The sequence below is a fragment of the Lepidochelys olivacea genome (assembly GCF_965140295.1).
Source record: "Lepidochelys olivacea isolate rLepOli2 genome assembly, chromosome: 3".
Lineage (NCBI taxonomy): Eukaryota > Metazoa > Chordata > Testudines > Cheloniidae > Lepidochelys > Lepidochelys olivacea.
Genome location: NC_140413.1, coordinates 45,880,729 through 45,908,220, shown reverse-complemented (window position 1 = coordinate 45,908,220; position 27,492 = coordinate 45,880,729). Strand labels below are relative to the sequence as shown.

Sequence of the window (27,492 nt, the reverse complement as noted above, 5' to 3'; positions counted from 1 at the left end):
GGGCTGCTATTTCCAGACCATGAGAACTCATTCTGTGCTTTTGGTAACTGTAGTGTTGCTTATTGCTATCCATTGGGGTTGCCATCACGTCTGATGCTAATTACAGGCCCTGCAATTGCAGCAGGCTTCTGGGAAGGGAGGGTGTAAAGGAGTGGGAGGTCTCCGTGTGCACATGCCTTTTTAAGGCCAGACCCAATCTGTCTCTTTTGTTTTAGACAACCAGGAAAAAAGCCTGTTTGTGCTTCTGGATGTCTTTGGGAAGAAAGGAAGCTGTAAACAAGACAACTTTGAAAAATGCAAATAATCCAGATCCACTGGATTGTGTTCTGTATTTCAGACCAGAGGCTGAGCCTTGAAAACATGACTCTTGTGGCTATTCGTGCAGTCCTGAGTACTGCCACAGAAAGAACTGGTTACGCTCAGAGGAGAAACACATCAGCAGCAGGGAAGCATGTACTAAGGACTGAAATGAATTTGCAGCCAAAGGATCAACATCATGAATAGATACACTACTATCAAACAGCTTGGTGATGGGACATATGGGTCCGTCCTCCTAGGGAGAAGCATTGACTCTGGGGAGCTAATTGCCATTAAAAAGTGAGTCACTTTATTCCTTGATGTAATAGTATTACACTGATATATATCCAACTAATATACATCATGTGTTCAGTGTATATACAATTGGTTTTGTAACAAGGTCTGAGAATATACAATTCTGCATCTTAATTCTCAGCCACTAAATATGGGACATAAAATGAATGGTCTGATCACCCAGTGACAGTTATTGTACTGAGGAGTGAACTGATTAGGTCACCTTTGTCTGTTACTTATGTCCCATTGTAATACACAGCCCTCACATTTCACTCAAATTGTTTGAGAGGCCTACTTAATTTCCAGTGCCTCACTTAACAGCTTCAGAGACCACTTAGTTAGTTTTTAAATGGCCCACCTGTCTAAGCCCTGATCTATACTTAAAATGTAAATTGACATAACTGCGTTGCTTATGAGTGTGTAAAATCCACACCTGTGAGTGCCAGAGCTATGCCAACGTAACCCTTGGTGTAGATGCAGCTAAGGTGATGAAAGAATGCTTCCATCAGTCTAGCTACCACTGCTCAGCGAGATGGATTACCTAGAGTGATGGGGAAAACCCCCTTCCGTTGCCATAGGAAGCATCTACACTACCGCTCTACAATAGCATAGCAGGTCAGCTGTGCTATTCTCATGGCCGTTGCAAGGATCGTGAGCAAAGATTCATGCTAGCGAAAAGCAGAGTTACTACTGCAAATCTGTCATGGGAATAGATGCAGGCAAAAAGAGCTTTAATCTTGTGATTAAATCAGGTATTTGAAAGTATGTCTACACATGGTTTTCTAATAGATTACATTATCTATGTTGAGTGAAATGGCACTTGTAGACACTCCCCAAATGTTTGTGCCAGTCAAAACTAGCCTTTACTAATGTGTTAGAGTATATCTACGCTACGGAGACTATAATGGCATAACTATGGTGGTGTAACTATACCAGCATAATCCCTTAATTTTGACACAGCCTATACAGATGGTAGGGTTTGTGCCCTCAGTGTAGGAATACCACCTCCCTGAACAACGGCCAGTAGATGTATTTTGCCCTTGACATAGCTGTGTCTACACTAGCGGGCTAGGTTGGTCATAGCTATGTCAGTCGGGTGTATATTTTTCATACACGCAACCGAAGTAGCTAAGTCAACCTAACTTCTAAGTGTAAGCCAAACCTTTGTTTCCTCAGGTGAATTGGCAAACCCTCAGGTGTACACAAACCCTTGAAAGGGTAAGACTCAAATGAATTTACCTCAACCCTCCCTCTCCCCCCACACCCACCTCCCAATATCATAAATGCTTTGTTTCCTGTTTCAAGAGGGGGGGGTGTGTGTGTGTTTTCTCTCTAACAGATGGAAACATTCTGTCCTGAACATTAGCCCTTATTGTTGCTGCTTGGGTGTCAAGACAATTCATCTGGAAAACATTTCTTACTGTTTCCATAGCAGAACAATCCAATCATATAGACTCACTGCGCCAAATTCTTGGTATAACCGTGAAGTAACTGTTTTTTGACAAAGGAGTTACTCCGTATTGACACACTGGTGTAAGTCTGGTAACTGAGGGCAGAATTTGGCCCCATGTTCACAAAGCTCCTATTGACTTTGAGAGTTTGTGCGGAGCAAGCTTCTGGTTCTGGGTCAGATGTTTTGTTGCTTGTAGAACAGTGGTTCTCAACCGGGGGTCCCTGAGCCCTTTCAAGAGGGCCATGGGGCCCTGTGGCCAAAACTTAGAGCCACAGCTCCAGCATCCCCGGGGACCCCCATGGGGCTGAAGCTGGGAGCAGCAGGTCTGAATCTGGGGCCCTAAGCCCTGGTGCTCCCCATGGGGCAGAAGCCCTGAGTCCCTGGGCAGAGTTGGGGGAGGGGGAAAGGAGAGTGTTGCCCCCCGAAACTGCAGCAGGGCAGCCCCTTGGGCAGCTTCCCCTCGCCCCCCCCCCACCAGGTCAGAAGAGGGAAGCTAGATCCAGGGAGTGCAGGGTGGCTGTTGCTCTGGCTGGTGCTATGGAGCAGGCAGTCGCAGCATTCTCTTGTCTCCTGGTGCCCAGGGTTGAAGCTGCTCCTCAGCTCCCAGACCCCTTTGCTCATGCTGAGGCAGCCGGTAAGAGCCGCCTGGGTGTGGGGACCTAGCTCTGTGGCTGTCAGAGCTCTCCAGGAGCCAGGACCTCTCTCAGCACACAGTCCCTAGCTACCTCTCCCTGCACCCTACGCTGTTTTCAAACTTTTTGTGCTATGCACCGCCCCCCCCCCACACACACGCACCTTTTTTGAGTTATGATTTTTGGTTGCGCCTCCCCAACCCAGACAGGTTGGGTGGCTTCCTGAGGTGAATCAGGGTGGTGGAGGTGGTACTCCCTCTGTGGACCCCACCATGCGTAGCTGGCTCAGGCCCTGCTGGCCCCTGCACCCCCCACCCCCAAAATAGAAGTCAAACTACATCTTATGCTCAAGGTCCCTGCCCCGAGGGCCCTACCCCCCACCCCTGCTGGGCCCTACAGCTTTTATAGCATGTGGGGCGGAGGGCTCTGAAAGAAAAAGGCTGAGAACCTCTGTTGTAAAAGACCAATCCACTACTTTAATAATAATAATAATTTAAAAAAAAAAGAGTTGCAGCATAGACACAGCCGGAGGTTTTCACGGTGCTTGTCTAGCCATGTTAAAGACTGCTGATGCTGTGTTTTCACTCGGGGAAGAAAGGTGTATTTTTAAATGCGTTAAACTAACCCATTTTACATTCTAGTGTAGACACATGGTAGCTCTACCTAGGGGTTTACCTCAACCAGCTAATGCGGATTAAAACTACAGCTGTCTTGTCTTCACTACAGTATAACCTAGATTAGTTAATAAGGGTTAGAAGCAATGTTGGACGGCTGTTTTCCACCATTGTTGTAGCCACCACAGCTGTAGCATGGTTTCCACGTCCAACTTGTGCAGTGTGCTTTTTGCTATCCAAAACCTTGCTAGCAACCACTTCCCTTTGAGGTTTCATCATAATGCCAAACAGATCCTGTGGAACAAACCAGCGCCGTAGAAGTGATAGCCAAAAGCATGGCATCTTCAGGCATGGTGCAGTCACTGCAAAACAAAACAAAAACCAATTGGAATGATTTTTTTTAAAATATCAAAATACCAAGGTCATTTCCAAGTTGAAAAACGCTTGCAGTAGCAGTTAGTGATTCTGTATTGAGGTGAGACAAAGCTCTTGTGCGCGCACACTATCTACTATGGAAATTAACTGCATTTTAAAGAAATGAGCATGCTTTACTTAGGTGGTGCATAACACACTATGTTTACACAGTTGTAACATGATAAATACTATTACAGGTTGGAAGTAAAGAGAGACCCATCACTATGAAACTGGCTGTGTTAGAGGAATGTTGTTTAATAGGTCGGGGAGAGAGGCCAAAGTGGACAGGAAAACAGGTCTCAGTTGGTGAAGTTAGTGGGGGAGAGAATCTTTTCAGGGGAGGGGGCAATTAAAAAGGGTGGAGGAAACCTGGATGCTGAAAAGTGAAGGAATTGAGGAATAGAAGAAGGGAAAGGCATAGAAGGCACAAGAAGAAATCAAGGTGCAGAAAAGGAGGAAATAGCAAGGGAAAGAAGGAACAAAAATAGACCTAGTTATACAAGTATGTTGTTTTTGTTTTTTTTTTAATAAAGAACAGGAGTACTTGTGGCACCTTAGAGACTAACAAATTTATTTGAGCATAAGCTTTCGTGGGCTACAGCCCACTTCATCGGATGCATAGAATGGAACGTATAGTAAGAAGAGTTATATACGTACAGAGAACATGAAAAGGTGGAAGTAGCCGTACCAACTGTAAGAGGCTAATTAATTAAGATGAGCTATTATCAGAAAAACTTTTGTAGTGATAATCAAGGTGGCCCATTTAGACAGTTGACAAGAAGGTGTGAGGATACTTCACATATTGAATCTATTTCCTCATGTTTAATGCCCAGCCACTCCCAGTCTCTGTTCAAACCCAAGTTAATGATATCTAGTTTGCATCTTAATTCAAGTTCAGCAGTTTCTCGTTGGAGTCTGTTTTTGAAGCTTTTCTGTTGCAAAATTGCCACCTTCAAGTCTGTTACTGAGTGACCAGAGAGGCTGTAGATGAATACCTAACTCCCATATAGCACCCTTCATCTATACCAGTGGTTCTGAAAGCCGGTCCGCCGCTTGTTCAGGGAAAGCCCCTGGCAGGCCAGGCCGGTTTGTTTACCTGCCGCATCCACAGGTTCGGCCGATTGCGGCTCCCACTGGCCACGGTTCGCCTCTCTAGGTCAATGGGGGCTGCGGGAAGCGGCGCAGGACGAGGGATGTGCTGGCCGCCCTTCCCGCAGCCCCCATTGGCCTGGAGCAGCGAACTGCGGCCAGTGGGAGCCGCGATCGGCCGAACCTGCGGATGTGGCAGGTAAACAAACCGGCCCGGCCCACCAGGAGCTTTCCCTGAACAAGCGGCGGACCAGCTTTGAGAACCACTGATCTAGAGTTTTTATAATTTATACTCAGGTAAAGGAGAAAATCCCTGGAAATATTCATTTTTAGGAGGGGGTTCATGAGACTTGACATTTTAGTGAAAGGGGTTCATGGGTTGTTAAAGTTTGGGAACCACTGATCTAGAGATGTAAAGTGCTTTCTCAGATGGAGAAACTGAGGTGCAGAGACTTATGGAGCTCAGACTATAATGGCACTGACTGCTATATTTCTTCCCCCTCTCCCCACCCCCCATCCCCCCGCTTCCACAGGATGAAGAGAAAGTTCTACTCTTGGGAGGAATGCATGAATCTTCGAGAGGTTAAGGTATTTGTTAAGGATTGTTACTTTTCAACCCAGCGTTTACAAGGCCTTTTACATTTGAACAGTTCTTTCTGGTGTTTCTAGGTAACAGACCCATTCCAGCTGTCTTGCGAAGAGCATCATTAGCGGTCCCTGCAGTAAGAGCTGTGGAGTACCATATATACTCGTTCGTTACCCGTTCATTTATAAGTCGACCTTGCAAGATGGATAGGTAAAAATAGTAAAAACTGTATGACCCTTTCAGAAGCCGACCCTATTTTTCAGGGGTTGGCAAACTTTGGCTCCCAGCCCATCAGGGTAAGATGCTGGTGGGTCAGGATGTTTTGTTTACCTGGAGCGTCTGCAGGCATGGAGCACCTCAATTCCCTGTCGCCATGGTTCTCCGTTCCCAGCCAATGGGAGCTGCAGGAAGTGACTTCCCAGATGCTCCAGGTAAACAAAACTACAATGTATTAGATATTCAATGATTTCATAGAGTTTAAAATAATCATCAAATTTTGGAGTAGACCCGTTTATAAGCAACCCCTGCTCTTTGATGCATCACTTTTTTACCAAAAATATTCTGGTTATGAACGAGTATATACAGTATGTTCATGGTAGCTTTGCCGTTTCCTCATTCTTCCTTAACACTATCACATGCTGTTTTGCAGTCATGTAAAAAACTATTGATTGTAGACTGCTGGTGCCAGATTGTAGATGGTGTGGAGCGGGCTCCTGCCAGGATACCTGCAGTCAGCAGCAGCCCAAGGGAGCAGATAGCTATCTGAATTCTGGCTGTTCCTATGGCAGGGCTGCACTGCAAGAACTCTTAACAGGAGCTGGGAGTAGCATTGTAGTATGGATTTTAAGGCTTATGTATATATGGCCTTCATTACCAACCGCATCTGTACATACGCTCCTTTCCACGCAGGGTAGTCCTGTTTCCGGATAATTAGACCAGAGACACAAACAATAAGTGTGAGGTGTTCCTTAACTTCCCACTGTTGCTACCACTAGTTCAGCTCCAACAGCAGTAGTGTCAGTGGGAGCACAAGTGTAGAAAACTTTAATCACTTCTCTTCTAACCCTGCTTAAAGCAGGATTTGTCTATGCTGTTGCTACCACTGGTTATTGAAAAGGTGGGAAATTTTAGAGGGAAAAGACCTACAGGTGAATTGGACTGAGTTCATGCCAAAATCTCCTCTTGCTTCTAGCAGAATAGGCACAAGTAGAGTGGATGGTCCTCCAGTGAGAAGATGCAGCCCATCAGATGTGTAACAGTGAGCCAGTTGGGTGTGTCTAACTGCAAGCTAAGCACAATTAAAAGCTAATATGTTGGCACAAATCAGCCTGGACACCTAACTCGGACCACTTGCAAATGTATATGTGAATTGCTTTCTTTGGAAATCTGGTCTTTAAAGCTACCTTCTGCTTAAACTATTAAACAGCATATAAGTTTAGCTTGTACAACAAGGGCTTCAAGGTAAGTGAAATGGAATACTTCCTTATAACAGTGTGTTACATTCTTTTGTATTTTGTGCTTCTAGTCTTTGAAGAAATTAAACCATGCCAATATAGTAAAACTGAAAGAAGTTATCAGGGAAAATGATCATCTTTATTTTGTGTTTGAATACATGAAGGAAAATCTTTACCAATTGATGAAAGAAAGGTATGTAAGTTACATCATTAACACCATTCCTAATATAAACTTAACTATAAAGGTAGTGAGTTCGTTTCTTAGCGGTCTTTGACATCCATATCTTTTAAAGGTTGCAGTTATATTTAGCCTCCAAACACAATCTTATTTTAAAGTTGTATATTACAGAAGAAAATGTGGCCCTTGCTTTATTTTGGTGACTAGCTACATCAGGGATTTTTGCATCAATGTAACTATATCTGATGCAAACCCCCAGTGTGCTCACATTGCACCAGTGTAAAGCAAAGCAAGTCACATTAGTATAAGCCCCTTTTCATATGGATGCAGCTCATCTGTACTAGGGATTTTCATTGGTATAGCAAAACCAGTGTAAAACTCCCTCATGTGGACTAGCCCTTAGAGTTCAGCTGATAGGTCAGGCTTTCATAAAGTGAAGACAAAGGTCTAGAACATATTTGTCTCTTTGAATGTACAGGTACTGTGATTGCATACACAAACTAGGCATTTGTGCATACACAAATGGATATTTAGAAACCAAAATGTTATTTTGGTTGTACATGTGGCCAATATGCATGCACAGGTGTGGTCAGGTGCACTAAATCAGATGGACAAATGTGTTTTAGACCTTAGGTCTTTATTGCATGAAGTTCTGAACTTCAAGAAAATGAGTACTTGTTTTACAATACTGTCATAGGCTACCCTCTTGGGGCTCCTCTCTCTGATGTCCTTTCCTGAATGCTGACATATCTGTAGAACTGGTTTGGGGGTAGTCCTCTAGCTGTATGTTTTAGAGACAGCACTCTCTTCTGGGGGCATAAAACAATCCGATTGAAACAGGGAAACAAAATAATCCTCTTGCTTTCAAAATGGTCCACTGCTGTTCTACGTGAGACAAAAGGTGAGTAGTCTCAGATGGTTGGGAACCCAGATCCCCTTCAGCGTGTCCATAGGCCAGCCCAACCACCCTAGGTGCTAAAGAATACAGCAGAGCAAAGAAGACAGCTCTACTTCTTCAGAGGCTCTTCAGTAGCTTTGCTGATAAGCCACCTGTGCTCTGTGGTCTAGCTCAGCTTACATCAAATTGCCACCCTGCACTGGGCTTGGATCCTCCCTTTTAGGAACCTGCCCATCTCCAAGGTTGGCAGGCCTTACAGGTGTGTTGGGTTGTGGCTGATTGTGCTCCGAAGAGCTCTTTATCCTCTTCCTGACTGGGATGGGGACCTGCCCCACCACGAATACAAATTATTCCTATATGGTATCTCAAAACATTTTTTAGCAAGGGTCATGGATGCTACATACTCATGGAAACAAAAGGGCATGAGACTGAATTGCACATGTGCATTCAGGGATGTTATAGTGCAGAAAATATTTCATGGTAGAAATCCTGCAAAATGATTAAGAATTTTAAACATAAACCTGTTAAACTCTAATGATTTCTTTAAACCTAAGCTAAAACTCAATTTTTACACATTGGCGGGGAGAGAGAAGAAACTCAACTCAATTCCACTACAGTTTAAAAGGAAAGTCCTGACTAGTTGCTGACCTCACTTTTAAAATATGGGATGGGCTGAATGAGTTTAAGGGAGGGATCAAGCACAGGGAGTTAAAGAATGTCCAGGCCTCTCGTTTCACTGGTGGTCGGCTCTTTCCAGTGAATCCTGTCACTGAGCTCTTCAAGGCCACTGCCCTGCCTACTGAGATGCCGTGGGGCTGTAGGTGCTTATCACTTAGCCCATGGGTCTAGATCTTCCTTTCCTCAATAGCAAGGGCTATTCCTAAACCTGCTGCCCTGGCAGATCCTCTTAGAGACAATTGCAAGGGGGACTGCTCTGATATCAACAGCAGTAAGGAGGATTACCTTCATGAAGCCAGAAAAGACCATAAAGAGGAGCCCCATACCAAGTAAAGCTTAAAGTAAAATGTCTGATCTCACATATGACAGAAGTGAGCTCATCGGGAAAAGAACAGTGAAAAGTGTTCTACTGAGATGGGCTGTCTCTGAATCCTTGCAGTGTTGTGGGATGTGCCTGAAGCATTCTTCTTTGTTTTAAGTCTTACATCATGTTGTTCAATTTATTGACTAGCTTTTTTTTACTTGCAGCGTTCCATATCAAATGTAGCTTAAATACCCCAGGATATGGCAGTGAACATAAAGACTGCACAGTTCTTGTTGAAAAGCAAAGTACACTGCTTACAATTGCTTTTCTAGCTGTTCTAACTGTTCCTTTTCCTATAGGTGCCGAAGAAATGATAAGAAACTGATGCAGTGACACAGCGAGTAACTTTTCTGTACTTTTCACTCTACAGAAACAAACTGTTTCCTGAATCTACAGTTAGGAATATTATGTATCAGATCCTGCAAGGGCTTGCATTTATCCATAAACATGGTAGGCTGTATTTTGGCTCTAAATATTTTGAACTGGAGCAAGATAGTGTCTGTTAGTTTTAAAATAAATAATAAAATTCCTCTGTTAAATGGAGTGATGGGGGCTATTAATAGGAGACGGGCTGTTCACTTTCAGGTCACGAATTCCAAGTTGGGCAAGAGTGCCAGTGACCACAAATACTTATCTGCTTGGTTGCCTGTAATGTTCAACTAACCTGGCAGCTTCTCCAGCTCCTTTAATGAATAGGATTCCACATCACAAAACTACCAGCACAGCTGGCACCAATGGGCATTCTTGTTGACCATCCCAGAAAAGTCCCCAAAGATTGGGCATGGAGACTAAATTATCTTTTTGCCTCTCTCGGCGGTCGTTTTCAGGTGAGGGCTAAGGCATCTTGGTGGAACAGTGTGATAAGATTTGCACTGGTGCTATCTGTGCTATACCTGTTCTCTGGACAAAGGAGGGTTTCCACCTCCAGAGTTTATAACTTGGCATTTCTCATGACTGTTAAATTATGTAGTGTGTGTATATATGTGTGTGAAATGTATCCACACATTATTACACTTATGGTAAAATATCCCTGTGATTTAATAGCTTTGATAGCCTTAGGATAACAATAAGAACGGACTTCATTGGCCAGCCAGCACTAATAAGATCTACCTAAGAAAACCAATTTTGAATCAAGCAATTATTTCTTTTAATTTTAGAGTTTACTCTTAACGTTCCCTATGCATTGTAATACTGTCTTGTAAGTATATTAAAATGATAACAGTGGGTTTCAATCCTGCAAACCCTCCACAGGCAGAACACCCATAAGTGGAGCTATTTGTGGGTGAAGGACTTACAGGATCACAGTCCCAATGGGACAAAATGGCTTATAGAAAATAGCGAGTTAGTTTGAAAGGATCTATCTTTTTTTTTTTTTTAATTTTTTTAATGAGATTACAAGTTTGATTGCTAACAATAATAGTGCTGATATAATATACTTGGAGTTCTGTAAGGCATTTGACTTGGTACCACACAAAATTTTGATTAAAAAACTAGAATGGTATAAAATTAACAAGGCACACAGTAAATGGATTAAAAACTGGCTAAGTGTAATTGTAAATGGGGAATCCTCATCCAATGGAAGTGTTCCCAGTGAGATCCTGCAGGGATCAGTTCTTGTGCCTATGATGTTTAACTTTTGTAATCAATGACATGGAAGAAAACATAAAATCATCACTGATAAAGTTTACAGATGACCCAAAAATTGGGAGAATGGTAAATAATGAAGAGGATGGTCACTGATTTATCAAGTGATCCAGATCGCTTTGAAACTGGTCTTAAGCAAACAATATGCATTTTAATATGGCTAAACATAAATGTTTAGCTGTTAGGGGGCTTATTCCTTCACCCACTTACTTCCCTGGTCCTTCTCGCATGAACAGAGAGCAACAATACCCGAAGTCCAAAGGTGCAAACAATTCGATGTTTATTGGGGTGAACTTCCAGCAAGCATGATTCCAGTTTCCTTCCTTAGTATCCTCCTTCCCAGCTCTGACACCACAGAGCCTTACACCTGTGTCCCTGTTCCCATTCCTACCCTTAGCCAAACATGATTCCAACTTCCTTACTCCCATTCCCTGTTCCCATTTCCCCCTTTAGCAAAACATGATTCCAATTTTCTTACCCCCATTCCCTGTTCCCATCTCCCCCTTTAGCAAAACACGATTCCAATTTTCTTACCCCCATTCCCTGTTCCCATCTCACACACCCACATGCCCACCCCCACCCACACCCACACTTCCTCATTGACTACAGATTATATAGTAAAACTTGAGTTCTGCTTAGCTATACCTTAACCAATCATTTTCCTGAAATTTAACTAACCAATCCTAACATATTGTAACATGATTATGTAACCAATTATATCCCACCACCTTAATTAGTTTACACCCAGCAAAATTAATTATACAGCAGACAGGAACAATCACAGAACCAGCCAGAGATTATACAGACAAACTATAGCAAAGTGGGAACTACAATGACAAGACAACACAGAAGCGAGGATTTCACATCCCAGCTATTGATAAGTGAGTTCTTGCCAGACAGGATGCTATCAAACTAAGTTTCCTTTTACATTTTCTAGGCACTTCCCTTTCTCTGGAGGTGATAGGAACTATCAGGACAGGATTGTATTCCTAACAGCCGAATAGCACCTTATTTCAGTGTGACTAGTTTGGAATGTGAGGATGTGACTGTTCGCTTCCCAGCTTATGGCTGCCTCTGCTGCTTAGCCAAAGGCCTTAGCCTAAGAACAGGGCCTCAGACTGTCACAGTAAGAGAAGGCCCTTACACCAGCAGACAGTGATTTTGATTCTTTCTTTTATACCTCTATCACTAGCCAAGTGATAAGAATACACCTAAATTCTTAGAGTACAGGCCTTTGCAGACAGGCCTGAATATCTATATCCTAACATTAGCCATATTACACCTTTTAGGAACAAAGAATGTAGGCTATACTTACAGGATGGGGGATTCTATCCTGGGAAGAAGTGACTCTGACAAAGATTTGGGGATCATAGTGGATAATCAGCTGAACATGAACTCCCAGTGTGATATGACCAAAACCGCTAATGCAGGCCTGGCATGCATAAATAGGGGAATCTCAAGGAGAAGTAAAGGGTTATTTTACCTCTGTACTGGTCACTGGTGTAACTGCTGCTAGAAAACTGTATCCGGTTCTGGTGTCCACAATTCAAGAAGGGTGTTGATAAGTTGTAGAAGGTTTGGAGAAGAGCCACAAGAATGATTAAAGGATTAGAAAACGTGGTTTATTGTGCTGAGCTTAATCTACTTAGCTCAAGAAAAGGTTAAGGCATGAAGTGAGTACAGCCTATCTGTAGGAGGAACAAAATATTTCATAATGGGCTCTTCAGTTGAGCAGAGAAACATCTAACATAATGCAATGGCTGGAAGTTGAAGCTAGACAAATTCAGACTGGAAATAAGGCATAAATTTTAAAGGTGAGAATAATTAACCATTGGAACAAGTTACAAAGGATAGATGCTCCATCACTGACCAGTTTAGAAAAATATCCAATCTTGATTTAAAACGATCATAGAACCATAAGATTAGAATGGACCTTGAGGGTCGTCCACTGTAAACCCCTGCCAAGATGCAAGATCATCCAAGACTGCTGGATATCCAGATTTCTTTTGAAAACCTTCAGTGAAGGAGCTTCCATGACTTCCCTGGGCAATTTACTCTATTGTCCAACTGTTCTTACAGTTAAGAAGTTTTTCCTCAGATTTCATCTAAATCTGCTGTGTTGTAGTTTGAACCTATTGCCTCTTGTCCTGCCCTCCGTGGCAAGAGAACAATTTTTTTTCTCCATCTCTAGGAATGCTAGATATACTCTAGGAACTACTTTGGAGAAGTTCTCTGGTCTGTGTTATACAGGAGGACAGACTAGATGATCACAATGGACTTGGAATCTATGAAAATTACTTAACACTGATTTTACTTTTATAAAATGTGTTCCTGCTAACGGCTTTATTCTCCTCAATTCACATTAGTGCGTCTAAGACATACTCAAAGAGAACAAGAAATCTCTATCTGTCACAACAACAGAAAATCAAATATTTTAAAACCATGTTAAATGAGCTGTAGACAAATCTCTAAGTCCTCACTGGTACAACCTGGCAAAGAAAGCACAAACAAAACATCCTGAATGCATCCCGGTCCTGCATATTGTTGCTGTGCAAAATGTAACTGATCAGTTTTAGACAAACCACTAGATTTTTACGCTGATCTCCTGCACTCTGGATTGTAAATGATTTCTACCAAGATGTTGTGAATCACAGCCACAAGGAAGAGTTGGAAGATTTTGCCACAACGGAGGTAATATGGTCTTGTGGCTAACGGCATAAGCCTGCAAGTCCTGAGACCTGGGCTCTCTTTGTACTTCTGTCAAATGAGTCACAAACTCTGTCTCTCGTTTTCACCAACTGTAAAACACACACACATACTTGATGTTTTTGTATCACAGTACACCAGTATATTGATTTCTTTTTTTTTTTTTTTTTCGTTTCTTTGGTGCTTATCCAGATCCCTAAGCACCTTCCAAAACTTAAAACCCACAAATCAAAATTTTCAATAGTAAACTTTAATCAGTTGTTCTAGCTTCAAGTTTGCCAGTGAATAGACTGTATCCTAAGCCATTCCATCCAACCATAACACAAAAATCCTACCTAAATCCTCCTTCAACCTCCAGCCACTCCATCTCTGAGATGACCTCCCCCCCATCTCCCCTAATGCCTGCACGAAAAGACAGATTTTCCAGCATGCCCAGAAGTTTAAGAAGTCCAGGCTCTGGCAGAGCAAGAAGGGAAGCAAATTCCATAGTGAAAGACTCCTTATGTTGAGCACTTTTCTAGCAACTGCCTTATTTGTATCCACTGTAGCTCAAGTGTCCCTTTCTACCATGGCTGGGAAGACAAACTTTTGTAAAGCGTTTAGAAATGCTTAGGGGAAGGAATTGTAGAAATATAAAGAATCATTCTTTTTTTTTTTTTTTGCTTAAATTAACCTAAGGGGAGATTTTGCTATTTAGGCCACACCTATTCAAATTAAAACAAAATAAAACTAACATTAAAATTGCACATCTTCCATTAACATTAAAGGAAGATGGGCAGGGAGTTGGCCACACTACTTTGAAAATCTCAACTTCTATGTATTTACCCTCATGGGCTGACTAAAATATGTAGACTAGCAAGGTTAAGATTATTTTAAACTGTTCTGACCTGCTGTTGGACCTGCAATAGTGGCAACTGAAGTGAAGGAATCTAAGTAGGAAAAAATAAAGACTACAAATGGGTGTTAATGCAGTGCAGACTGATGTTTAATTTGCATTGCAGGGTTCTTTCACAGAGACTTGAAACCTGAAAACCTCCTTTGCATGGGACCAGAACTTGTGAAAATAGCAGACTTTGGCTTAGCCCGAGAAATCCGATCTAGGCCTCCTTACACAGACTATGTATCTACAAGATGGTAAATGCAATGTTAATGTTTGTCTATATTTTATGAAATTACATGTCTAAAGGCATGACTTCTAGACAAGACAAAACTTTAACTTAAGTGAAGGATGATGTCATTGTTGGTCCATAAAACTAGTGCATCACATTTATTTAGCGTAACTAAAAGGCTTCAAAATGTGTAAGACAATGGATGTACTGGCAAATGACAGTAGCATAGTTGAAATGAATGGATATTACTTAATTTACTGTGCATATGAAGAATAGTCTCCAAAACCAGCAGTGGTCCGGGGCCACCACAATCACTATAGAGCTACTGAAAAGACTGTTACAGCACTCGTAGTGCTGCTCTGGTTGGGCACTGAGAAATAGCATGGGGGTGGGAAACAGCGTAAACGCAAGCAGGGAAAAGGAAGACAAAAGAATCAAGTTTAATCAATGATTCGTGCCATATGCGCACCTAATACTAACAGATGACTCCCACTCATCCTTCTAATCTTAAATCAAAAGCATCCATACTTTGTTGTCAGCTTTCTTCATCAGCCCATGTGGGTGGCTGAGGCAAAACCGAACATCTTGCCTCAGTAAAGAGGAGTTGGCCCAACACATCTCTGAACTTCCAAATTTATTTCAATCTGAGACAAAGGACCAAAGGCGGGAACACTGGGTCTTTTTCCTTGTCAGTGATGACCTAAATCTTCAGCATAGTTTGTGTTAAGTCTACTTTTTTTTTTTTTTAAATGTTCTCACTGAAAATCAACTTTAAAAAAAGCAATGAAAGTGCAAGGAAAATTGCCACACAACTTCAGTTGCTGAGAATAAATCTGTACTTTCGCAGAATGGGGCTCTATGCACAAGTGCTTGGCCCTCTCTACTCTCATTGACTTTGTGGGAATAGGGGTGCTGAGCATTACCTCACAGGTTTGGGCCTTCAGCTCTTAAAGTGCTTCATGATGTGCAGTGTCTAAGCAAAAATGGGAGTATCTGATGGGGCATTCTGGGAATATTGTTTCACTTCAAACCCTGACTCTAAAAGAGATACCGTCTTGTGCATTGTGTGGGGGTTGCTGGGAATCCTTTAAAGGATGCTTTCTGTCTCCAGAGAGGCAGAGAATGAAAAATCACGGGCTGTCCCACTTGAGGTAACGATGTTATGCAGTACTTGTTTGATTTGTGAATGCTATAAACTGCTGTTTTTATAGGTATAGGGCTCCTGAAGTTCTTCTGAGATCCACCAGCTATAGCTCTCCCATTGATATCTGGGCTGTCGGCTGTATAATGGCAGAGGTTTACACGTTAAGGCCTCTCTTCCCTGGTGCCAGTGAAATAGATACTATATTCAAGATTTGCCAAGTACTGGGGACACCAAAAAAGGTAGCTAAGTGAGATCCACGTCTTCAATGTGTATTGCTTAGTGCATCAATGATACTATGCCTAGGATATAGGATAGAATGTCTCTTTATCCTCTTCATACTTGTTGTTGCCATAGTCTAGTACTGATCTCAGAGGTGAAATAACAAAACTTGTATTATCTGGGAAGTCAACAGTTAAAAATTATACCCTTGAAAATTATGATGTTAGAAAAGACATGTCCAGAAAGGAAGAATTTTATCAGATAACAATTATTTGAAATTTCCAATGTCCTCAGGCCCTTTCTATGGAATTAGAGGCTCATTTACAGTTGGGGCACATGTCTGTTCTGGTTCAGTGGCCAGAACAAACCGGGGGGATGGACAGTCTCTTCTGCCCCCATTTCTGGCATTGACTTGGTGTGTGATCTGTTTGGCAGGTTTCCTGGTGTGTGGTTTTTCTGTTTTTGTTTTGTTGTGTTTTTTAATTGTCACAGCAGTGCTTTGAGGTTAATTAATTAAACCTGTAAAGAACTCTAAGATGGTTGATGAGAGGTACTGAAAGTGAACAGTATTGGTACTTAGACATCAGACCTCTTTATGGTTGGGTTTTTCAGTGATCAGAATACTGATTCTTTCAGAACGACTGGCCTGAAGGCTACCAACTTGCAGGTACCATGAATTTTCGCTGGCCCCAGTGTGTACCTAACAACCTAAAGACTCTAATTCCTAATGCTGGCAGTGAGGCAGTTCAGCTCATGCGAGACATGCTACAATGGGACCCCAAAAAGCGACCAACAGCTAGTCAGGTTTGTTTTCCTTTTTCTTTACTATGTCTCTGTGCAGCTGATAGTTAGTTATATTCAGTTGCGCTCTACCTTTGCTCCAGACTGTCATTAATTACCCTTGTGGCTATAAATTGGAGAGGATGTAGACAAGAGCCACAAGAATGATTAAAGGTTTAGAAAACATGCCTGATAAGACTTAAGGAGCTCAATCCGTTTAGCTTAACGAAGAGAAAGTTAAGGGGTGACTTGATCAGTCTAAACAGGACACAGAAATGTATTAACAGGATCTTTTGGTCTAGAAAACCAAGATATCTAACGAGGTCCAAAGGCTGGAAATTGTGGCTAGAGAAATTCAGGCTGGAAATAAGGTGTACCTTTTTTTTTTTTTACGATGAGAGTAATTAAACACTGGGACAATTTACGAAGGGTTGTGGTGGATTCTCAGTCACTGGCAATTTTTAAATCAAGATTAGATGTCTTTCTAAAAGATAGATACCCTAGTTCAAACAGAAATTAATTCAGGGAAATTCTATGGCCTGTGTTATTCAGGAGGCTTGACTAGATGATCACAAAGCTCTTTTCTGGCTTTATAATCTATTAATTTAATCTTAGTAAGGGCTTTCTTTTGCAAATCAGAAGGAGGTGAGGATGCTCAGCAGTTTGAATGATGGGCTTTAAATAGTCAATATTGCAGATAATGAGTTAGTCCATTAACTTCAATGGCAGTTAAGGGAATTCAATGCTGTGCACGATAGGTCCCTATGTAATGAAACAAGCATTTGGTGGATAGACCCAACCTTAGGTCAAAGCTCCCAGGGAGTTCATTGGGAGCAGGATTGGGCCCTTATTTTGCGTAAAGTCTTTCATTCAAAAATCTGTAGACTTAACTAATGCAGTTACAAAGTAAAATTGAGGGAGAGGGAAACTTGAACGGGAGGACAAGCTAAACTGTTTTCAGACGATTTAGTATTAATAATTACAAGCAAATGGCACTTCTTGCAAAACAAATGAGACAAGATTGTAATGCCGTGGGGAATTTGTGAGGAAGGGAGATGTTGAAAGCCTGTTCTAGTTGGCAGAAGCTAGGGAGAAGAAGACTATTGCACCCCCAGCAGCAACTACTTAATTATCTGTAAAGCAGATCAAGACTGTCATAGCTACATGACGTAGATTTCAAGAATTCGGAATGCTGGTATCTCCCAGAATCAAATACAAGTTGGGCATGTGATTGAAAAAAATCTGCTAGCACAAAGTGACAATTATTTGTTGATTACAGCTACACATTTAAAAGTCTTCAGTTCTGGAGGATGTTATTTCTCTTACTTACTGTGCAGTGCCTGATCCTTCCTGGGCCTTTGCACACTACTGCACTACAAACTAAATATTAGTATATTGCCACTGTACCAAAAAAGGCTAGTATGAAACCTTTTTTTAACTACTCTTGCATTACATAGACAAGCTTTTGCATAGAAGTTAAGCCGTCACTAGAACTTACTCTAACCTGAAGCAGTAGGATGTGTTGTACAGAGTCCTGTCTCGATAGTCTCTAACACAGGGGTCGGCAACCTTTCAGAAGTGGGGTGCCGAGTCTTCATTTATTCTCTCCAATGTAAGGTTTCGCATGCCAGTAATAAGTTTTAATGTTTTTAGAAGGTTTCTATAAGTCTGTAATATATAACTAAACTATTGTTGTATGTAAAATAAATAAGGTTTTTTAAATGTTTAAGAAGCTTCTTTTAAAATTAAATTAAAATGCAGAGCCCCCCCACCTCCCCCACCCCCGGACTGGTGGCCAGGCCCCGGGCAGTGAGAGTGCCACTGAAAATCAGCTCGCGTTGCCTACCCCTGCTCTAACATGTGGGAAAGGGAAGAGGGAAGGTAACATGGAAGCTGTCCCATATGACTAAGCTAAGTCAGCGACTCTGGCTTCCCCTGTTGAATACTGATGCGTTTATTGTATTTTAGGCACTTCGGTATCCCTACTTCCTGGTTGGGCATGCACTGGGCACCTCTCTCTGCATTCAAGAACTGGGCAAGCAGCCGAAAGAACTCCATGATAAAGCAGCACTGCACCGTGTTAAACCTGTTCCTCCTGCACAACCCCCTCCAAAACCCCATGTCCGTCTCTCATCTAGACCATTCCAGCAAAGCCAGTCTTCCCAGTACCTCACGTATCCATATAAAGCAGACTCCTTGGCGACTGACCACGTGACCCAGTTAAAAGAGGACGAGCCTGCTCAGGTGCATCTGCCAGCACTTTGTAGTCAAATTCCTCAGCAGGTGAGGAGGAGTCTGGGATAAGTGATAAACTTGCTCATGACTTTGTGCATTTTTCCTTAATTGGATTTTTTTTTTTGTGGTACCTTAAACCAACAGTGCCGTCTTTGTACCTTTTTAATAAAAGGAGAGAAATAGGAATAAAGACTAGCTTGGCTCTCATCTCATGCTGGTGTAAACTGAAAGCAGCTCCACTGAAGTGGGTGGAGTTTTTTGGTGTAAAACAAATAGGTGGGCCCAATTCTTTCTTACTCCAAGACCACTTTACGGTGTTCTGGCATTGTAAAGTGGCCTTAAAGACGATGTAACTGTAGCTTACTCACTTCAAGCCATTTTACACTGCCAGTGTGATGTAAAGTGGTCTTGGTGTAAATGAGACTCAGGCCCAAGTTAGAAGAGAATTGGGCCCACGAGTATTGACACTAAGAGCCAAGTCTTCAGCAGAACTTATACGTGACCTTCACCTTGTGCATATGCAAAATTGCACGAAGTGCAAACATGCATATGCACCTTAACAGCTGCAAGGACACAAGTGTCAGAATTTTCACCTGCAAAATCTGTTAAGACAAATAGGTTTTGCTGGCACACATTTTAATGCAGGCACAGGCACTGAAGTGCAGGCATATGAACGTACATGCAGTTTTGCACCCACAAGTTGAGTCTGGGGCTAAAAATTCAACATAAGCTGATCACTTTTTGTAGGCTCTATAGTGAAAGACGTATGGAAATTAGAGCTGAAAGAGACTTAAGAGCTCCATTCTTCTGTCAGTGCAGGACTCTCAATCAAGGCAGGAGGAGATGCAGAAGCTAGTATGAACACGTGTGTTACAGAGCAGGTCCTCGGTATATTAGTGGGGCTGGAGGGGATTTATGCTGCTACAGCAAGATCACCACTTGCTTTGTGAAGGAAAAACTGTGTTCTGATTTCCCTCCTCATAATTCCATAGCTCTGTATGACAAATGTTTTGGTTTTCTTCTTCGTAATAACAGAAAATACCGGTTGGGACAGAGAACACAAATGGTGAACTTAAACCAAAGACTAGGCGAAGATGGGGACACATTACTAGAATAATGAAAGGTTCTGAAGAGTGGGATGACTTGGAAGACTTTGATTTTAGCTCTTCCCTCACCAGAACTGATATGAAAAACAAGAGGCGACAGAGTGATGAAGCTCTTTGTAGGTAAGTTGATGTCTCCTCACCCCATCCCAACTACTTATTTGCTTTTATTTCCCCCTACATCTCCTCTTGCTCCTTAGCACTTTCTCCCTGTGCTCTCTCTGCCTAACTATAGTGCCGGTAACGGATTCTCTACATTTGTACTCCCTCTTGGTTCTTGACTTTTTGATTTTTTCCATGCTGTCCCTTATGCTTAGAACAGCCTCTCTGATTTCTTGCACTAGGGCCCCACACTTCTGTTCGATATTTTCTCTGACAAACATGCTTAGCTTGTGAAGGAGGAGGCCTGGGATTACTTTAAATCAAAGCTGCAGAAGCTATCGGAAGCCTGCATTCCAAGAAAGGGGAAAAAATTAATAGGCAGGAGTTGTAGACCAAGCTGGATGAGCAAGCATCTCAGAGAGGTGATTAAGAAAAAGCAGAAAGCATACAGGGAGTGGAAGAAGGGAGGGATCAGCAAGGAAAGCTACCTTATTGAGGTCAGAACATGTAGGGATAAAGTGAGACAGGCTAAAAGTCAAGTAGAGTTGGACCTTGCAAAGGGAATTAAAACCAATAGTAAAAGGTTCTATAGTCATATAAATAAGAAGAAAACAAAGAAAGAAGAAGTGGAACCGCTAAACACTGAGGATGGAGTGGAGATCAAGGATAATCTAGGCATGACCCAATAGCTAAACAAATACTTTGCCTCAGTCTTTAATAAGACTAAAGAGGATCTTAGGGATAATGGTAGCATGACAAATGGGAATGAGGCTATGCAGGTAGACATTACCATATTTGAGGTAGAAGCAAAACTCAAACAGCTTAATGGGACTAAATCGGGGGGCCCAGATAATCTTCATCCAAGAATATTAAAGGAATTGGCACATGAAATTGCAAGCCCATTAGCAAGAATTTTTAATGAATCTGTAAACTCAGGGGTTGTACCGTATGATTGGAGAATTGCTAACATAGTTCCTATTTTTAAGAAAGGGAAAAAACGTGATCCAGGTAACTACAGGCCTGTTAGTTTAACATCTGTAGTGTGCAAGGTCTTGGAAAAAATTTTGAAGGAGAAAGTAGTTAAGGACATTGAAGTCAATGGTAAATGGGACAAAATACAACATGGTTTTACAAAAGGAAGATCATGCCAAACCAACCTGATCTCCTTCTTTGAGAAAGTAACAGATTTTTTAGACAAAGGAAACGCAGTGGATCTAATTTACCTAGATTTCAGTAAGGCGTTTGATACCGTGCCACATGGAGAATTATTCGTTAAATTGGAAAAGATGGGGATCAATATGAAAATTGAAAGGTGGATAAGGAATTGGTTAACAGGGAGACGACAGCAGGTCCTACTGAAAGGTGAACTGTCAGGCTGGAGGGAGGTTACCAGTGGAGTTCCTCAGGGATCAGTTTTGGGACCAATCTTATTTAATCTTTTTATTACTGACCTTGGCACAAAAAGTGGGAGTGTGCTAATAAAGTTTACGGATGATACAAAGCTGGGAGGTATTGCCAATTTAGAGAAGGACCAGGATATCCTACAGGAGGATCTGGATGACCTTGTAAACTGGAGTAATAGTAATAGGATGAAATTTAATACTGAGAAGTGTAAGGTTATGCATTTAGGGGTTAAGAACAAGAATTTTAGTTATAAGCTGGGGACGCATCAGTTAGAAGTAATGGAGGAGGAGAAGGACCTTAGAGCATTGGTTGATCATAGGATGACTATGAGCCACCAGTGTGATATGGCCGTGAAAAAAAAGCTAATGCGGTCTTAGGATGCATCAGGCGAGGTATTTCCAGTAGAGATAAGGAGGTTTTAGTACCGTTATAAAAGGCACTGGTGAGACCTCGTCTGGAATACTGTGTGCAGTTCTGGTCTCCCATGTTTAAGAAGGATGAATTCAAACTGGAACAGGTACAGAGAAGGGCTACTAGGATGATCCGAGGAATGGAAAACTTGTCTTATGAAAGGAGATTCAAGGAGCTTGGCTTGTTTAGCCTAACTAAAAGAAGATTGAGGGGAGATATGATTGCTCTCTATAAATATATCAGAGGGATAAATACCGGAGAGGGAGAGGAATTATTTAAGCTCAGTACCAATGTGGACACAAGAACAAATGGATATAAACTGGCCACCAGGAAATTTAGACTAGAAATTAGACGAAGGTTTCTAACCATCAGAGGAGTGAAGTTTTGGAATAACCTTCCAAAGGAAGCAGTGGGGGCAAAAGATCTATCTGGCTTTAAGATTAAACTCGATAAGTTTATGGAGGAGATGTATGATGGGATAACATGATTTTGGTAATTAAATATTTATGGTAAATAGGCCTAATGGCCTGTGATGGGATATTAGATGGGGTGGGGTCTGAATTACTACAGAAAATTCTTTCCTGGGTGTCTGGCTGATGAATCTTGCCCATATGCTCAGGGTTTAGCTGATCGCCATATTTGGGGTCGGGAAGGAATTTTCCTCCAGGGCAGATTGGAAGAGGCCCTGGAGGTTTTTCGCCTTCCTCTGTAGCATGGGGCACGGGTCACTTGCTGGAGGATTCCCCGCTCCTTGAAGTCTTTAAATAATGATTTGAGGACTTCAGTAGCTCAGACATAGGTGAGAGGTTTTTCGCAGGAGTGGGTGGGTGAGATTCTGTGGCCTGCATTGTGCAGGAGGTCGGACTAGATGATCATAATGGTCCCTTCTGACCTTAGTATCTATGAATCTATAAGTCTTTCAATGCCAATCTCTCAAAATGTATCTTTACCACTTCATGTTTGATCCATCTTAGTGTGTAACATATTATGAGCGGTATTGTGTATGTCTGAATCAGGCTTCCAGTTTCCTTGGGTCAGGGTCAATGGCAAAAACTTAAGCTCTCTAAAGGCACGTCTACATTTAAAGCACTGCGTTGGCACAGCTGCACCAATGCAGCTGTAGCATTTAAGTGAAGATACTCCTATGCCAGAGGCCCTCAAACTGTGGGGTATGCCCCCCGACAGGAATGCAGAGGAATATTCAGGGGGGCATGGCTGAGGCCTGGGCCAGCCCCCACAGGGGGCGGGTGGGGGAGCGTCACCGAGCTCCACTCCTGACACCAGCCCCTAACCACTGGCCCTGCGCCTGCTGGCCAAGGCTCTGCTCCCAGCCCAGCCCCTGCCCCCATCTGTGGCCCCAGCCCCCTTACCTTGTCTGCATCCCCCACTTCCCAGAGCTGTAGCCCAGCTCCAGGGACAGGGGCACGGACAGGGGTAAGGGGGCACGAAGTAAAAAGTTTGGGGACCACTGTCCTAAACTAACAGAAGAGCTTCTTCTATCAACAGCGCTGTCTTCATGGGGAGTTAACTCGCTCAGGGGTATGGCTTTTTCACACCCCTGAGTGACGTAATTATACTGATTACAGGTATGTCTGCACTGTACACTAAGCCTGGGCTCTGACTCATGTTTGAGCCCAAGCCCCCTTCCATACATACGTACGTGCGCACACATCATTCTGACATGAATCAACAAGTACTCAGGACCTGGGTCCTAGGACTCTGCTTGTGGGGAAGGGGAGGATCAATCTGAGACCCCTAGGACTTGCGTCCAAGCCTTGTCATTCTGCAGTGCGGATGCATCTCAGGCCACAGACCGAAAGTCTGCATAATGCAGTACAGACTTGTAAGTATGTCTGTGAGCCCCAGGTCCAGCTAGTGTAAGCCCAGGTTTACAAAGCAGCGTGAACACTGAAGTGCAGGCTTCGGAACACTGAGTCCACAAGCCTGGGTCTCTCAGACTCCTGTTTACAATGCAGCATAAACATACCCTTAGGCACTTTGCTGATGTTATGCAATGTCTTCCTTTATCTGTACAGCACCAAGCCCATTTTGAACAAATAATTTGTGGAGCTGAGGTGAAAGGAACACTCCGTGTGGATGAAGTGTAAGCTTTGAGCTTGGGGCTAAGCATGGTGATTTCTCTTGGTACAGGTTTGAAAGCATTTTGGATCTGAAGCTCTCAGACAATCTAGGTTCTGGCAACAGCGCCCCTTCCCATGCGTCCTTTCCACGGCAGGACACACCCACCTTGCGAGTTTCTGCAGCCAAGCAGCATTACTTGAAACATTCTAGGTATTTACCTGGTTAGTAGGAAATATTTTCTTGACCTTTCAATGGTGTGGGAAATGGTAATGGATACTTTGGGCCTTATCTTTGACTCAGAGGAAGGGCTATTGCTTTAAAGAAAACAGAGAACACTGGGGTGGGAAGGGGATACCTTGGTAATGGAAAGAGGCTTACAACAAAGAGAGCAGGTTCTAGCATGGCAGAAACGGAGGTAAATCCTGCCCACTGGTATGCTAGAAAGGGATAAGGTGTCAGGAGCAGCTCTCCCATGCAGCATAAGAAGTCATGCAAAATAGCTCTTTAGCACACAAGAGTATGCTAGGAAATGTGCCCAGCTGATGTGCCAGGCTCTGCCTTATGTTCTTCTGCATGGGAGGAGGAGCATACCCCCAAGATGCCTTGCGAATATATAATACTAGTACTAGCAGCAGTAAATGCTAGGTGATAGCAGGTTGGCATTAACTTTCCTGCTGCCCAGGGGAGGAACTAAGTGCACCCTGCAGTGTATTAAAGCAGCCCAATATGTGGAATCAAACCCTACTCTTATGCAGAGGAGTCACCTGCCTGTGAGTCTGCTCATCCTCAGTATGCTGGCACCAGCAATGGGGCAGAATCCAAGTGTGTGGTGCATACACACACACACAATTCTCTTGAGGCATAGCCTTCACTGGGAATGAGATGTCCTTATTTGCGTCACTATAAGACTGGGCCCTTTCTTGTCCGTTCGTGTCACAAGGTTCCAGACAGTGCTTACTTTGTAATGAAAGAGATGCTGGGGCTCAAGCACTTTGGTTACATTCATAACTGATGCAGCAAGCCCAGAGGTGCTGAGGCTATGAACTCCCAAGCCTAGAGATGCCAGGGCTCAGCCCTGGCAGGACCTGGTACAAATTAAGCACTGGTTCTAGGCCCTTCACGCGTGTGTTTGTAAGCATCCAGCAGGAAAATAAGCAGCTCATGATGCCCTGTTTTTACTGAATTTATTTTGACTGAGTTTCACTGTGGAATTCCACAGTTATAAGATTTCAGCTATGCATCTCTGGCAGAACACAGTGCAACAAGTAGCAAGATCAGCGTACCCGGTAGTCAGTGGGACTCCATGAGAATGTTGGGGGCAAAGCTACTGTATTAGGCTTTGAGCTGAGTAATTGATTTTTCAGTTTGGAGGCCAAACGAAAAAAATTCAGTTTGTTTCAAACCACAACTGATTCAGTTTTTTCTCAACAAAACTTGTTTGGGTCGAAATGGAATGTTTTGAATGTTGAATTGGTAGGACTTTATTTTTGACATGGCATGTCATTTCCATTTTTATTCTAAACAAATCACTTCTACGTTTCAGAAAACTTTGGTTTTGTGGTTGAAACTATTTGCCAAATTTGTGAATTGTTTCGGTGTTCTTTTTAAAAAAAAAAAAAAAAAAAGCTGAAACTTTGTGCAGCTCTAATTTTGATGGTAGCAGACTGGGTCTTAATTATTTTTTTCTTCCCTTAAATACAAATGTGCGTGTAATTGTAAGATAAAGGTTACAATTTTGAACTCTGTGTTTTAATGGAATTTTTGGGAGTACTAGTTATGATGCCAAATGTAGATCTTAACACAATCAGCCCTAACCTTTTATTGCGTAGAATTTATTGTATCGTGCCCAAATGTGCATTAGGCACCCCACATAAAATTATATATACACAAACAGACCCTGTCCCAAAGACCCTAAAGGGGCGCACAACTCTCACTGACTTCAGTGTAAACTACACAGATAGCAAAGTAGAATAGGGTATTGTGAAAACCTTAAATTGCCTTTCCTAATTTGAGTGCTTAAAATGGTAACCAGATATTAGCATAAAATGCTGTATTTAATAAGAATAATTTACATTTATGTAGCATTGTTCACCCACCAGGATACCAAAGCACTCTAGATCTCCTTGTATGATTAGGACAAGTATGTAAATATCTGGATCCTTATTCTGAAATGGACTCTCACTGACTTCAGTGGGACTCAGTACAGTAGCGAGGGCCTAAACATGTGGTTATCTTTGCAGGAACAGGGCCCATGTAACACCAGTGATAAGCAACTGGTGTGAGAGGATAGGAAGTATCCCACGTATAGTAGATGCTGAATACTAGAATATGGAGAGATTTTTGGCTAAGGTCACTGGGGCAAACACCTGCTCCATTTAGATACAAGGGCAAAGCTGCATAATAATTGTGTATGACAAGGATTTCTTAATGGTTAATTATCTCTTTCTTTCCCCAACAGGGATAAGCACAAGGAATAGCATAGTCTCCAGTTCAAGCAAGGATTCTATTATGTCTAAGCCATGGCCCACTTCTAGTTTGCCTGGAAAAGCTTCAGGTGTGGGAGGAGGGGTTAATGGAACGAATTCAGGTAAGAAGCGGTGTTCACACATTCTAAGGGTATGTCTACACTACGAAATTAGGTTGAATTTATAGAAGTCGGTTTTTTAAAAATCGTTTTTATATAGTCAATTGTGTGTCCCCCCACACAAAATGCTCTAAGTGCATTAACTCGGCAGAGTGCTTCCACAGTACCGGTGCTAGTGTCGACTTCAGGAGTGTTGCACTGTGGGTAGCTTTCCCGCAGTCTCTGCCGCCCATTGGAATTCTGGGTTGAGATCCCAATGCCTGATGGGGCAAAACCCATTGTCGTGGGTGGTTCTGTGTACATGTCATCAGGCCCTCTCTCCCTCTGTGAAAGCAACAGCAGACAATCGTTTCGCGCCTTTTTTCCTGAGTTACCTGTGCAGACGCCATACCAGGGTAAGCATGGAGCCCGCTCAGCTCACTGTCACCGTATGTCTCCTGGGTGCTGGCAGACGCGGTACTGCATTGCTACACAGCAGCAGCAACCCATTGCCTTGTGGCAGCAGACGGTGCCATTGTCATTGTGTCCGAGGTGCTCCTGGCCGCCTTGGTAAGGTCGGTCAGGAGCGCCTGGGCAGACATGGGCGCTGGGACTAAATTAGGAGTGACTTGACCACGTCATTCTTTTAGTTCTGCAGGCAGTCCTATTATACCATTTTATGGTGAGCAGGCAGGAGATGAGGATGGCTTGCCGTCCTCCTGCGCCATCTGCTGCCAGCCAAAGATCTAAAAGATAGATGGAGTGGATCAAAACAAGAAATAGACCAGATTTGTTTTGTATTCATTTGCTCCCCACTCCCTCCCTCCGTGAAATCAACGGCCAACAATCGTTTTGGTGAGGTCTGTCAGGGGCACCTTGAAAACTTTAATGGAGATTCAATCGTGCCTGAAATACTAGAGGCAGGGATAGCTTAGTGGGTTGAGCATTGGCCTGCTAAACCCAGGGTTTTGAGTTCAATCCTTGAGGGGGCCATTCTGTGTGACGGTTGTTTTTGTTTCTTCTTGATTTAAAGTCACCC

The 27,492-nt window shown here is 42.8% G+C and overlaps 1 protein-coding gene across 5 annotated transcripts in view; it reads left to right on the top strand.

Annotated features, from left to right (window-relative positions):
* CILK1 (ciliogenesis associated kinase 1) overlaps positions 1-27,492 on the top strand; it is a 60,796-nt gene that overhangs the window by 12,051 nt on the left and 21,253 nt on the right. For 4 of the 5 annotated variants that reach the window (XM_084623164.1, XM_084623163.1, XM_084623165.1 and 1 more), the window contains exons 3-13: positions 338-597; positions 5,327-5,381; positions 6,905-7,026; positions 9,322-9,401; positions 14,303-14,435; positions 15,622-15,793; positions 16,410-16,577; positions 18,522-18,836; positions 19,824-20,014; positions 23,960-24,111; positions 26,349-26,477. In XM_084623164.1, the coding sequence (XP_084479290.1) occupies positions 497-597; positions 5,327-5,381; positions 6,905-7,026; positions 9,322-9,401; positions 14,303-14,435; positions 15,622-15,793; positions 16,410-16,577; positions 18,522-18,836; positions 19,824-20,014; positions 23,960-24,111; positions 26,349-26,477 (1,618 nt within the window). In that variant the 5' untranslated portion in view covers positions 338-496. Of the gene's footprint in view, positions 1-337; positions 598-5,326; positions 5,382-6,904; positions 7,027-9,321; positions 9,402-14,302; positions 14,436-15,621; positions 15,794-16,409; positions 16,578-18,521; positions 18,837-19,823; positions 20,015-23,959; positions 24,112-26,348; positions 26,478-27,492 lie in introns of those variants that run through there. The other variant, XM_084623167.1, reaches the window with a different exon arrangement.